The 12,950-nt window shown below is 42.4% G+C and overlaps 2 protein-coding genes across 4 annotated transcripts in view; one reads left to right on the top strand and one right to left on the bottom strand.

Moving 5' to 3' along the window:
• tulp3 (TUB like protein 3) overlaps positions 1-10,497 on the top strand; it is a 21,109-nt gene extending 10,612 nt beyond the window's left edge. For 2 of the 3 annotated variants that reach the window (XM_051392408.1, XM_051392407.1), the window contains 9 exons: positions 2,832-2,994; positions 3,382-3,582; positions 6,328-6,461; positions 6,583-6,774; positions 7,147-7,259; positions 7,513-7,630; positions 7,727-7,825; positions 7,969-8,140; positions 8,246-10,497. In XM_051392408.1, coding sequence (XP_051248368.1) covers positions 2,832-2,994; positions 3,382-3,582; positions 6,328-6,461; positions 6,583-6,774; positions 7,147-7,259; positions 7,513-7,630; positions 7,727-7,825; positions 7,969-8,140; positions 8,246-8,379 — 1,326 coding nt within the window. In that variant the 3' untranslated portion in view covers positions 8,380-10,497. Of the gene's footprint in view, positions 1-248; positions 422-2,831; positions 2,995-3,381; positions 3,583-6,327; positions 6,462-6,582; positions 6,775-7,146; positions 7,260-7,512; positions 7,631-7,726; positions 7,826-7,968; positions 8,141-8,245 lie in introns of those variants that run through there. The other variant, XM_051392409.1, reaches the window with a different exon arrangement.
• On the bottom strand, positions 10,139-12,950 carry LOC127359259 (protein mono-ADP-ribosyltransferase TIPARP-like). Its single transcript, XM_051393149.1, has 5 exons — positions 12,109-12,950; positions 11,775-11,943; positions 11,506-11,693; positions 11,144-11,401; positions 10,139-11,021 (listed from the first exon to the last, which is right to left on the bottom strand). Exons 1-5 carry the CDS (start codon positions 12,948-12,950, stop codon positions 10,574-10,576), a joined length of 1,905 nt encoding a protein of 634 aa, XP_051249109.1. The 3' UTR covers positions 10,139-10,573.

Genomic DNA, 12,950 nt, shown 5'->3' with positions numbered 1-12,950 from the left:
CTCTTTCTCTTCTCTCTCTCTCTCTCTCTCTCTCTAACCTCTCTCTCTCTCTCTCGCTGGAGCACTAATGACTGCTGATTCAGTTAGCAACGGTGGCCGCGCATACACATACACACACACACACACGCGCGCACACATAAACACACACACTCTGGCGCTCAGCATTCGCCTGAGAGGCAGACCTTTTTTCTGTCAGAGGACCACATAGTGCAGAGGAGGCTGTTGGTTTATCGATTGTCAAACTCAGTTCCAGGAGAGGAATGAGGGACAGGGAGCCAGAGTCCAGCCCAGCAGGAGTGCTGCTCTTTGGGGGAGAATGTAGTTTCATCTGACCTCAAGACAAATGGGACTTGTAACATTTTTTCTATAGAGAAAACCTGTTAACTTTGGCTCACACTTGTTCAGGATGTCAATGGAGCGGGTTGGTAACTTCTAATATTTCTTTTTTATATATTATTTTCTTTTCATCTGTGTGAGGATAACAGTTTGTATGAATTAAATATCTGTGTCTGAAATAGGAAAGAGAAATCCAGACAAAGATTGTTTAACTTCTAATTTCAATTTCTAACATATTTAACTTTTAGTCTCAGATTTTTTGCAAAGAGACACGTTTTAATATACAGTATGTCTCCTTAAATCAGATTTATATCTTTGGTGTACTTTTTCTTTGGCTGATACAGGAAAGACAGAATGAAGTCACATCCTGGTCTCAACATGCCAAGTACAGAGTCTTTACAAAAGAATGGAATAGATTAACAATAGATTAACTTAAAATAGCAACTAAAAGGGAAGTCAACACAAACTGGTCTGTCATATGAAAAATTAGTCCAGAGTGTAGACAGCGCAGGTAAAAATCTATCTTAAGAAGTCATTAAACCTTACTTTAGCCCTTCATTCAATAGCAGGTATCTTGACAAAAGGCAGAAGAAGTTAGGTCACACCAAGTGAATCTAGAAAATAACTAGGACATCAAAAAATTTGGAGCTCAGCTTCAGGCCAGATTCAGTTTTACATACACCTTCACCATCAGCAGTCTTCTGTGTTTTTTTCCCCCCATCACTGTTGTTATGCATCTTGAAACTTGGCAGTATTTCCACTTCCATTTATTACACTAACACTAATGATGTTGATTATGATAATCCTGCTTTATGTTTTATTCATTTGTCGCCTTTATTTATAGCCATAAAGTATGCAAATCCCGGTCCTCTTAAAGCAGAGTCTTTTGAAATGATAACAAATCTAGGTCCAGCTTATAAAGCTCCCAGACTCATCATACACTTGTACAATAAAGAGCTAATGTATTCGGTAACACCGTTTCTATTCCTTAATCATCCTTTTTACCTTTTTCTTTTCTTACCTCTTACTCAAAGTTGGGTCATGGGGGTCATTTTCTCATCTGCTGTCAATGCACTATGCCTCTTTGCACTATGGTGCTGTAACGTTGATGTGAAAATGAATCCTCTTTTTCAGTGGTGGCAGATGTTAATGGGGTTGTACAGAGGGTCGGACAGATTTCTTAGAGACATTTTCTCAGTATCGGCACAATGACTGATGGTTTATGAAAGCTTTTTTGGTCTGGTGAATATAAGACAAGGCCTCCTGGTCTCTTCCAGCTCACTAAACAGCATCACTAAACAAGGCTTGTTGTTGTGCATTTGACGCGCTAATTAATGCGCTTGCGTAATCCATTGGGTGGTTTGACCACAGAGACTGGGGCTTGGGGTGGGGGAGTGGATACAGCATGACCAGGATACATTTTCTACCCTTACTGAAACTTATAAAATAAATCATAAGTCACTAATACCATACTGCCTAAAGCATATACCAATTCTGTGTATTCATCAGGCAAACATACCAGTTAAGGAAGAGGTCTGTGCTCACGTTGCGTTGGATGCTAAACATTTCTTTACCAAGTCTTTGTGGGATGGACTGTTAGTCATTCTTCAATAACACTAAATGAGACCGTCTCAGCACCCGTTATCTGGGCTATTCTGTGAACCCATTCATTGCACTCGGCGGTATTCTGGCCTTGGCATGATTGTTGGCTTTTATTATGGCTTTATTTTTTACCCCTCTCTTTTGATTTCACTCTTAATATTTTTCTGCTGTGTGAGTCATCCTGCATTCACATCAGCTGTGCAGTGCGTTTGCATTGTCCATACAGTGTGGGTGTTTATCAGTATACTCGTTATTTGAATAAATCAATTTCCATTTCTTTTTTTCATATTTTGAAAGGTTTTTCAAGGTTTCCTTTTTTTATTATATAAAATATTCTTACATTGAGTCACTTATTGTAGCTATGCAAGAATTTACCCTGATGGCTAATTGGCCTGAACAGGATGTAGCAGTCTTTTCTCCTACTGCACAATGTGTTGTTATGTGACTTGTCCAGCTTGTGGCTCTTGAGACGGCAGTGTAGGTCAGGGAGTTAGTTGGTTGGCGTAACACTTGGTTACGAAGTCGATATCTTAAAGGTCCATTATGTAACATTTGGGAGGATCTATCAGCATAAAAAGAATATAATAACCAAATTTCCACCAGTCTCAGCTGTATTATGAGAATAATCTAAACTGTGCAATGAAGTTGCCACTTGTGTCTATTACAGGGTCTTTAATGTTATCTTCCTGGTATTTTGCAATACCTACTGTTAGCCACAGGTTGGAACTCATCATGCATACTAATGTAATTAACCTCGGCTCATAGAGTTGATGATATCCAGCTTGGTTAAATGTCCTCAATAGAAGCCCGATATATACCGGCAGTAATTTTCCAGTCATGTGCATTGTAACCCAGCACATTTATTTATTTCCGTTCCCCTGTTTGTCCCACAGAGGGCACTGCTGGAGCAGAAGCAACGGAGGAAGCGTCAAGAACCTCTGATGGTCCAGCCCAACACAGAGACTCGGCCCCGGCGCTCCAGGACACGGCGTGGTGAGGAGCAGGCCCCTCTGGTAGAGTCTCAAGTCAGTATCACCAATGATGTCATCATGGATGGTGAGAAAAAAGACCCGTTTTTTATTTTGCATAAGTTCAGTTTCACATTATCTTTCCTCGTAGGATAAGAAAAGTAGGTATTAATGTGCTACATTCTGTTTACATGTGTTTAATTACACATCACATCATACTACAGGCGTGGATGTGGTACAGTTTAGAAATACCTGACACAAATCATACATTACAGGTATCTAATATAACCTCTTTAAGGCTCTCACTCAACAAAACCTCAGGCCAATGTTGAGCTAATTAGAGAAGTGGAGTTTTTCAGCAAAAAGTGATGACTCAGTTGGAGCATAGCTCAGAGACAGACAAACAGTTCTTTGTACTTATTACAACATGAGAACATTATGAGCTCCTGTAACAACTGTTTCTGCCCTGCTGTAGGTATTGATGGCCCAGCAGCGTTCTTGGGCTCAGAAGCCCCTGATCTGGGAATGAAAATCCAAATCCTGTCAGTGAGCCAGTCCCAGTCCCAGTCCCAGTCTCAGCCCCAGTCCCCCGCTGCTGAGGAGCCGGAGAGGGATGGAGACACTGAGACGCTGCTAGAGCCCAAGACTGATATCCACGAATTACTGCAGAAACAAGGTGAGTCCTGGCAGAGTTTACACAAAATCAAAAAAAGTAAAAAGTTTTTTAATAAGCAGCGGTAATCAAAATGATATGGCACACCCCTAGTCTACAGTCAACCTCCTTGTGAAAGAAAAAAAGCCTTAAATATCCTTTTACTTTACTTCATAAAGGATAAGTGAGGGACTTTCTATCAAAGCATTTTAATTCCATGAAGCCTATTGATTGACTTATGTCCTCCCTGTTAAGGGAAGATACAGCTTCAGTCACATTTAATAGCCAGTGTGGTCTCCTGCTTAATTCCTTGTCTTTGTCACCTTTTTGTCTGATCATGATCTCTTTTGCAAGAGAGAGAAAAAAAAAGACACACAGCAAAACACCACCAGTGACACACAAGCATATACAACCGCATCAGTAGATGTCTGTAGTAGACATTTATAAACAGAAGTTGTGTTGCATATCGTGTGTAGTTCTCTTCTTGTTGTCAGTGAGGACCAGCCTAATATAGTCACTCTGTGTTAATGTGTTTGTAGTTGTAATTCACTCCATATAAGCAGCAAGTGTTAAGCAAAGTCAGACTTTTTGACATCCCCTAGACTTTTAAGCTGTCTGTTGCTGCAGTATGGAATATGGATGCGGACAGTGGTGTGATTGATGGTGACGCAGTGAGAAATGGGTCATTTTATAATAGGCCAGGGCATTGTTCATACTGCAGCGCTCATCTATGGCATCATTATAGCTACTGCCACCCACTCTCACCAGCCAGCTGGCAGGCAGGGATCTATAAAGTTTATGGAGGGTGCATTAAAAATCTAGCCCAGAGTGGATGGTGTACTTTTCAGATCTACCTGCTACTGTGGAGCAAAAACAAGTCTCTCCACCCTAAAACAAGGTTAACTTTCATTTAAAGGAACATGGTTAAAGGTTAAAACAGCTCCACAAATGTTATAATGTTGGCATTGCAGAGCCACAATTGAATCCTGGGTCAAATTATCAAAAGTGGCTCTGGTTATCAGATCTTTTTTCCTGGGCTTTAGTGTGACGTGACGCCACAGTAGCAAATGTCATTGTCCTTCTCAATAATGCAAGGCCTCATTGTTAATGTCAGCCCAGTTTAGCATAAGAATATGTCCTCAGGACTTCCAGCAGGTATTTTTGGCTCTCTGTCCTTGCATAATACCCCAACCCCAGAGGAAACAGAAGAAATTTTGAGGTACATTCATATTTGATCAACTTATCCAATCAAGATCTGCATTTTTGGGTGCCTGAAATTTAGTGTTCTTGACCTGCTGTGTGTTAATTATTATGTTGTGTGTGTGTCGTTTTTGCTTTTATTTTGTAGGTTGTTGGTTAGCCCATTGTGAGTCCTCTTTGACATTTCCAGATGGTTGATTTTATAAGCCTCACACAACGTTGTTCAGTGTTTTAATTGGAGCCCTGGAGTCACTGTTAGAGGGAGGCTACCATTCTTTCACAATAGTTAATATCAAGGATAGCTGCATATCCTGGGTTCATCTTTTGTAAATACCCCGGTTTACATATTGTGTTTGACTGTGTTGTCTCTCACATTATTATTCTTGTTCATTCCTGCTTAGGCCAATGCTCTCCAACCCCTTCTGCTCTCTAATCTGCCATGATATGTTGGTCAGGCTTGAAGGAGGATGTGGCCTGCACTGTGTGTGAATGGTGGGCCAAAATTACTTTCATTTATTCACTCCAAAGCTGAAGATTGGATTACAGTAATTAGGGAAACTTGTGCAACATGCTCTATAATTTCATACCAACCACGCTGTTACCATCAATGTCATCTCTGGTCATGCAATTAATTAAAGTTAAATTTCAATCCAAGTGAAAAGTGTTCTAGTTTTACATCTTTAACACTGCAGAGCTGTGGGGAAACACAATTTCCCCTGCTTACTGAGATCTTTCCATACCAGCGGACCACTGTTATCCCCTGACAGCACATTCAGATGGGCTACAACTGCAGCCAAGAGCTGCGTCCTGGCTGATAAATCCAATTATCAACGAAGAGACAGATGTCTCAAGCGGTCTTGACTGGCTGCAGTCAGCTAGGCCCATTTTACATCTGCATGACTGCATGGAGCTGTCTCTTCACAAGTGCACAGATGCAAGTCTTGGAGGGATGTTCCGCTTCTTCTCTTGACATTAATCTCACCCTCGCAGAAAGTGACTTAGAAAAAGATGCATTGTTTGTGACAGGTAGGGCTTCAATTGAGGCCACTAGCCAAATGTGACCTTTCTGTAGGGTGAGTGCTGTGCAGCGCTTAACTGGATGATCAGGTTGTTCAGTTTGATAGAAAGCAGTTTGGATTGGTTCAGTTAGATTCTCAAGGCTTTATTCACTTTCCTCTTTTCCAGTTAAAGGTTCTCCCTTGAGTAAAAGTAAAAAAAAAAGTACCCGGCTAAAAACAAAAAACCTATAAAAGGGAGGGATTTTAACTGTATTATGCACTATTTCTGCTTCAGCCATTGCTCAAGGATTGCATCAGTTCTTGATAAATTAGTTGTCATATATCAAAGACCATAGAAGAACCAAAAAAAACCCTAAAATCCACCTGGGGGACACTTTTGTACCAAAACCAAAGAAATAAGATAAAGTCTTTGAGATTCTTTTGTTGTTGGGAATATACACAGAGCCTCTGGCATTGTCTTGTATGAATGAGCTTCCCAGCATGAATATTGTAAAGACCTTCATGCATCATTAAAGCTCTCTCTCACCTTTTGCCTCTTCTCCCTCCCCAGGCCTGTGCGGCAGTATGAACTTCGACGAAGCCAGCGAGCACGAGGACGATGTAGAGGAGGAACGGACACGGTCTCTGTCCCCTAACGCAGACACCACCAGACCCGCCTCTGCTGCCAGTGGCAAGGACATTCCCGTGAGTGTCCCAAGCAACGCATTCACCAACAAGCTTCAAGTGTATACTACACAATCCTCATCCCAGTTCTAAATATTGCGTAAATAAGCTATCATAACAAAAGTTCATGTTCCATATTCAGGAGGTGGTGACCCCCGGATCACCCACAGCAGACAGCGCACTAATTGATGTGGCCAATCTAGAGGAGTTTGTCTTTCGTCCGGCTCCACGTGGCGTCACTGTTAAATGTCGAATCACCCGGGACAAGAAGGGCATGGACCGCGGCCTCTACCCCACCTACTTCATGCACATGGAGAGAGAGGATGGCAAGAGAGTGAGTGTGTGCAATAGTTCATCGGTGGAAAGACATAAAATTAATCAGCAGCTATTTTGATAATCAATGAATCATTTTTGACATTCCACGTTCCAGGATTATCGAAGGTGTGGATTTGGTGCTTTTCTTTGTCATTTATTATAGTAAATAGTACATCTTCTAATCGCATTTTTCACAACTTTCTGACATTTTACAGACAAAATCATTTATTGAAAAATAGCTGGTAGTTATTCCACAATGAAAATAAGTAGTCTCACCCCTAAAGAATTGTTATATACTATATGTTAAGTGTATTGTGGAACTTCTTTACTTTTAAAACTTTTTAAACTACCTTAATATGCAAGACTTGTTTTTAAATGTCTCTCTTTTCAGGTGTTTTTGCTGGCAGGAAGGAAGCGAAAGAAGAGTAAGACGTCCAACTACCTTATGTCAGTGGATGCCACTGATCTTTCGAGAGAGGGCGAGAGCTTCATAGGTAAACTGAGGTAAAACCACACTCACTCTTAGATCTACCTGTGCCCATAAAAGGTCAGACTGATTCTACCTAAAATCCTACAGTATTCTAAGTATAAGCAAATTACAGTTAGGTTCAGCTTTTGGACAGTTAGCAGCAAGTCTTAATTGCTTGAAACAGTGCTTTTGCTTCTGCCTCTACGCACGACTCGGGTGTTAAAGGTGCCATCAGTTGACAAATGTGAAGTGGTGTAATCGTTTCATCACCAATGTGCATTCTATCAGGTCCAACCTCATGGGCACCAAATTCACGGTGTACGACAACGGCACCAATCCCTGCAAAAACCCCGGGGCGCTGCTGGAGGAGAGCAACACACGACAGGAACTGGCTGCCATCTGCTATGTGAGTAAACGACAAAGACACGCACGGCACACGCTACATCCCCAGTTCATTCATAACACAGAGTGAAACTGTCACACTCTCTGTACTGTTTGGCAGGAGACAAACGTGTTGGGATTCAAAGGACCACGTAAGATGACCGTAATCATCCCGGGCATGAACATGAATTTTGAAAGAGTCCCTGTAAGGCCTCAAAATGTGAGTCTGACAGTCCTGGGATCATGTTGTTTGAGTATAATTTTATATATATTGTACATTTATCAAGTATTCAAGTATTTCATATGTATTTGGATTCACACTGAACAAGAGCATCAACTTAAATAGGTATGCTTGTGTTACAGGAGCAGGAGAGCCTCCTGAGCAGGTGGCAGAATCACTCACTGGACAACCTGATTGAGCTGCACAATAAGGCCCCTGTGTGGAACGACGACACCCAGTCTTATGTGCTCAACTTCCATGGCCGCGTCACCCAAGCTTCAGTCAAAAACTTTCAAATAGTTCACGACAACGACCGTAAGTATTCGCCCTCTCTTTCCTACGCATTTTCTGCACCGTTACATGCTTACAGCAACGATTAACGCGCTGTATGGCTGTTTTACTGTTTCCCTCTGCCTCTAGCTGACTACATTGTCATGCAGTTTGGCAGAGTGGCCGAAGACATCTTCACTCTGGACTATAACTACCCCATGTGCGCTCTTCAAGCCTTTGCCATTGGCCTGTCGAGCTTTGACAGCAAGCTGGCCTGTGAATGAAAACTACCGGTTTTACTTCCACGCCGCCACCTTTCCTGCCCTCCCTAAAAATCTCTTCTCGCGGGGGCTGTTTGGAAGTCGACAGCTTCACTGCTCACATCATTGGCAATCAGTTCACGCACAAGTCAAGGAACAAATTATGAAACTGCAAAAAAAAAAAAGGCGGATACTGATCAGAGATGTTGGTGCTCTGTTGGCCAATCCAACAACCCTCTTGGTTCCTGTGCGGTAGTTTTCCATGCCATTTTAGTGGGGTTATTTCAATATCAGTTTAACCTTTTTTGTATAGTGTACTTGTATACAAACTAAAAAAGGGAAAAGACAAAGTAAAACACTCTGTGCTGGAGACAGGCACTCCTGTCAGACATCTGCTGCAAAAACAACTGTTTAACCTATGACTCAATCATTGTTTGAAGGGCGGTGATATGTGTATTAATGATGTATTTTCTATCGCTTCTGTTGCCTTTTAAATTTGATTTCACTCAGTGTTTTTTTGCCACACTAGCGCCAAAAAGAGCAACGTCGGCTGAGAAGTCCCTCTTAAGGAGCAGAAACCATTTGGAATTACATTACACCGCCTTTCCTCTGGCGCCACCCTCAGGCTCAAACTGTAGAGTTATTGGAACTAAGAAAAGCAAAGTTTTTTCACCCATCCAACACTTTTTCTAGAAAGTAATGGGCATCACAGTCTTGGCGCTAGCGTGGCTACAGAATTTCAGTCTTGTTTACATCTTTAAATGTGGCTGCATGGTTTAATCTGCCATCTACTTAAAACTAATTTTGGTGTTATTCCTTTATTATCATGTTGTCATCCCTTTGTTTTAATGTTGTGTGGAAGGTGCATTATTCAGAACAGGCCTGTCTTATGTTTGTGTTTTTTGTGAGTAAGTGTAATTTGTATCTTGTGACTGTGGTTTTTCTTTATCATAACAAGTTGGATTATCGTGAAAAAAGAAAACATAAACGCAGAATTGCACATTTAAAGAAAAAAGAATATACACACTGTACATAAAACACAAGGTAATGCCTTATTTGATCTATTCTTGCAGTCTTTAAACAAAATACTAGATGTTACTTCAAGACGGGAAGGGATTTCAAAAATATGGATAGAAGCATTAATATGATAGACAGAGCTTATATTTCGTGGGTACACAGATACAGAAGTCAACCCAGACTTTGTACAGTATGAATAAAAACAACAATAAGTCTGCTGTATCTACACTGAGGAGTCAAGATACAAGTGGCATTTTATTGAGCTGAGATGGAGTTGGAACCAAGTTATTAAAGCCCACATTTAGTCCATCTCAAAGTTTCAAAACTATAACTGCCTATGTCCCTTTATCAGTCTCTTCCCCTTTAAATTTAAGGGAAACTTAAGGGAAATCAATAAGGGATAACACCCTTTACATGACTTTATATCATTATTAAATGTCCCTAATATTTCGTTAATTCGGTGTACTGTATGTGTGTGAAAATAGAACTGAAAAAAATCTGATAGTACATACATGTTGAGGGTCATTATTGCTACAGAGCCAACTGTAAAAATTCAGTCACGATACGGTTCAATCTGTATCCTTAACAGAAAAAGTGTTCAGTGGGACATCCTGCTGAAAAGGCTTTTCAGGGGTAGATTTAACTTCTATTTCAACAGGGCGTTTCCTGCATAGAAAATCCTTAAGAGATTCAAACACCTGGTACCTGGTTAGTTTTAAGACAATTACTATTACAGATATTTTAAAGTGCCAGGAACTTATGAATATTCTGTTTTGTCATTTTGTGTATAATGGAGTTTTGAAGAGAGAAAAGAGATTTTTTGAAAATATTTTGAAATGTATACGCTTTTACTACAAGACACTTTGATGAAACACATTCCAGTGTGGCATTTCAAAAAACATACAATCAGGTATATGTATTTTAACAGATGAAACTATAACGACGGATGATCAAACTTCATATTAAAACACGGTGAGATGAATGTATTCAGTGAACAGCTTATTTTCATAAACATGACAGATGTCAATTTGATTCAGAACACATTTGAGAGAAAAAACAAAAGTACTTATTTCTGATGGAAAATGTTTGAATAACCAAAATAAAGACAATTTAAAAAATAAAGAACTTGATGAATTTGAATATCTATAACTTCACTGCACATTATTTTAACTTGAACAAACTCCCCTGCTATCAAAAGCCATCAAATATCAATCTCTCTGGGCAGGTCTTTGTACTGGATGAGGTAGTACGGGTAGCACTGACAGCTATCAAAAACTACAAACATGGAGGGTTTGTCCAGGCTGTCCACACAGGCATCATAGAGATGGTACTGCCTCATTTTGGAGTTGAGCGGTGGCGGCCGGCGGTAGTGGGACCTTCCAACGCTCACCTTCCCCACCAGGACTTTGGCCAGGAACATGTGGCGAACCTCGTTTGGCCCAGCCTTGCTCGAATAGGTCTTGGAGAAGGAGGCGGTCGTGGCGAAGTAGGAGCCAAAACCGTAGGACGTACCGTTGACGCCGGCCATGCGAGGGTCGAAGTTGTTGTGGCAGATGTCCTCTGAGGCTTCTTCGGTCGTCCCGTGGAAGAGATGTCTCTCAAGAGGCTCCTTAAACTTGGTGTGCTGCTTCTGCATGTGTGCCTTGTGCCTGTAATGACAGCGCAGATAGAAGTGTTTTGATGCGGATAGTTTACCACCACAAATAACTTTAACACTGTAACTTTAACTCAACTCAACTTTTGAGACAAGAAACACAAACAGCAGCTGGACCTTTGGTACTTGTCCCAGTGGAGCAGGTTCTGGACCTGTTGGATGCTGATGATGTCCACCTCAGACTCAGGCAGGCTCTCATAGAAGAGGTTTTTGACCCTCTTGTAGGCCTCTGTGCTGGCTGGAACGTCCACCAGGCTGTAGTCCTGCTCCGGGGTCACACACCACACAGGAGGATACCAGGAGCTGAACTCCACCAGGGGGTCCACGCTGAAGTGGGCCGCTGGAGGTTTGGTGGGGTCTGTCTGGATTCCTGTCCTAGGTATGGGGAGGAGAGGAACAGCTATAACATATTTTGGCATACATGAGTGCAGTTTGTGAAGGAAACACAGAGAGACAGAGAGTAGAACCAGGATACCGACTGTAGGTAAGGCTGCATGGAGTCGGGGGATCGGTAGAAGGGTCTGCACCGGACGTGCCTCTGGAACCCTGTGGTGAGGTTAGTCTGGATCATGGCGGTGAAGTCTACCTTGTACTCTTGCGAGCCGATATAGAAGGACCATTCAGGTTCCTTTTGGCTCATCTTCTTTAGCAGGCAGGTGGACAAATTCTACGAAAAGATTTACCAAATCGTAATAGTGGTTAGAGATAAAACTAGAATAAAAGAGAAACATAAAGAGGAAACATTCACCTTGCTGTACTCTTCCCAGTCAAAGTTGTTCCACCAGTAGATCTTCCACACGCTGGGAAAGTAAGGGTTCCTAACCAGACTGTCAGAGTTCGTCAGCCGTCTAACCCCGTCATACTTGGATGAGTCGTCCAACTCCATCTCTTCAAAGTTCAGACTGTAGCGGAGATGCCTAAAGGTACAGCATTGTATGATTCCAATTAAAACATACTACAGAACTTGCCTTTTTTCTGAGATATCAGTGATGTAATAGTCTTTATTAGCCGAAAATATCTAATAGCAACATGCAGTAAAGCTAAAACCAGAGATCTGGCTCCAGTTCAACTCTCTTACTCACCCATCCTTAAGGCAAACCACCTCTTGGTTCACATTGCTGTAGAGTCTTTCCAGTAAGACCTGAGAGTGAAGGGGGATGCTGACCCACTGGTGGGTGATCACACACCACAGCTGCCAGTAAAAAGGGTAGGGAGTGTGGTGCATCTTACACCTTTTCCCCGCACGACACAAACCCAGGAGGAAGTTGTCACAGATCTCAACGTCGGAGGTGCACTTTGTGTGGAACGGAGACGGGACGGGCACTTTGGACGGGGATTGCAACTTGGTAGGGGTGGCTGTCGGGGTCTGGATGGCGGGTGGGACCCTTTCCTGGGTAGGGGTGCTGGGCTGAGGGGCATGCTGTGGTTGGTTGATGATGAGAGGAAAGGAGATGATGAGGGAGGTGGCTGCCTGCACAGGGTTTGGAGGTATATTCCGTGGTTTACCGGGAGGGCTCGGCAGTGGATGGGGGCTGTTTTGAGAGAAGGTGAGCAGGACACAGGAGGTGTTCTGGGGGGAGCCATGCTGCTGACTAACGGACTGGATGACCACCTGAGGCTGCGGGATGCTAGTGGAAGGTGCTGAGGTCTGTGCCACACTGGGCATGCCTTCACTTTGGCTGGAAGTTGTAGTATTGTCTTGCTTCGAGGTCAAAGGGGTTAAATGAACGCTGATGCTGTAGGGGTTGACGGTCCAGACTATTCCAACCTGCTGGGATCTTATGGCCTCCCACACGGGGAGGCTGGTGTTGGTGTCAGCAGGGATTTCCAGTAAGAGGAGTGACTGGTTCAGCAAAGTGACATTGGGAGATTTGGGCGGGGTCTCTATGATGGAAACATTCCTCGCCAACTTTCTCTTCGGCAT

Source organism: Dicentrarchus labrax, unplaced genomic scaffold, assembly GCF_905237075.1.
Source record: "Dicentrarchus labrax unplaced genomic scaffold, dlabrax2021, whole genome shotgun sequence".
Taxonomy (NCBI): domain Eukaryota; kingdom Metazoa; phylum Chordata; class Actinopteri; family Moronidae; genus Dicentrarchus; species Dicentrarchus labrax.
Note: the sequence above shows the minus strand (reverse complement) of the source record. Positions and strands in the feature narration are given on the sequence as shown.

What these genes read in the sequence shown, in the direction of transcription:
- LOC127359259 (XM_051393149.1), bottom strand. Translation starts at nt 12,950, where the DNA reads ATGCCGAAGAGAAAGTTGGCGAGGAATGTTTCCATCATAGAGACCCCG. An exon ending in GTGGTTTGCCTTAAGGATGG is followed by an intron (nt 11,944 to 12,108) that starts GTGAGTAAGAGA and finishes CTGTACCTTTAG; the next exon opens with GCATCTCCGCTACAGTCTGA. An exon ending in CACTGGGACAAGTACCAAAG is followed by an intron (nt 11,022 to 11,143) that starts GTCCAGCTGCTG and finishes CTGTCATTACAG; the next exon opens with GCACAAGGCACACATGCAGA.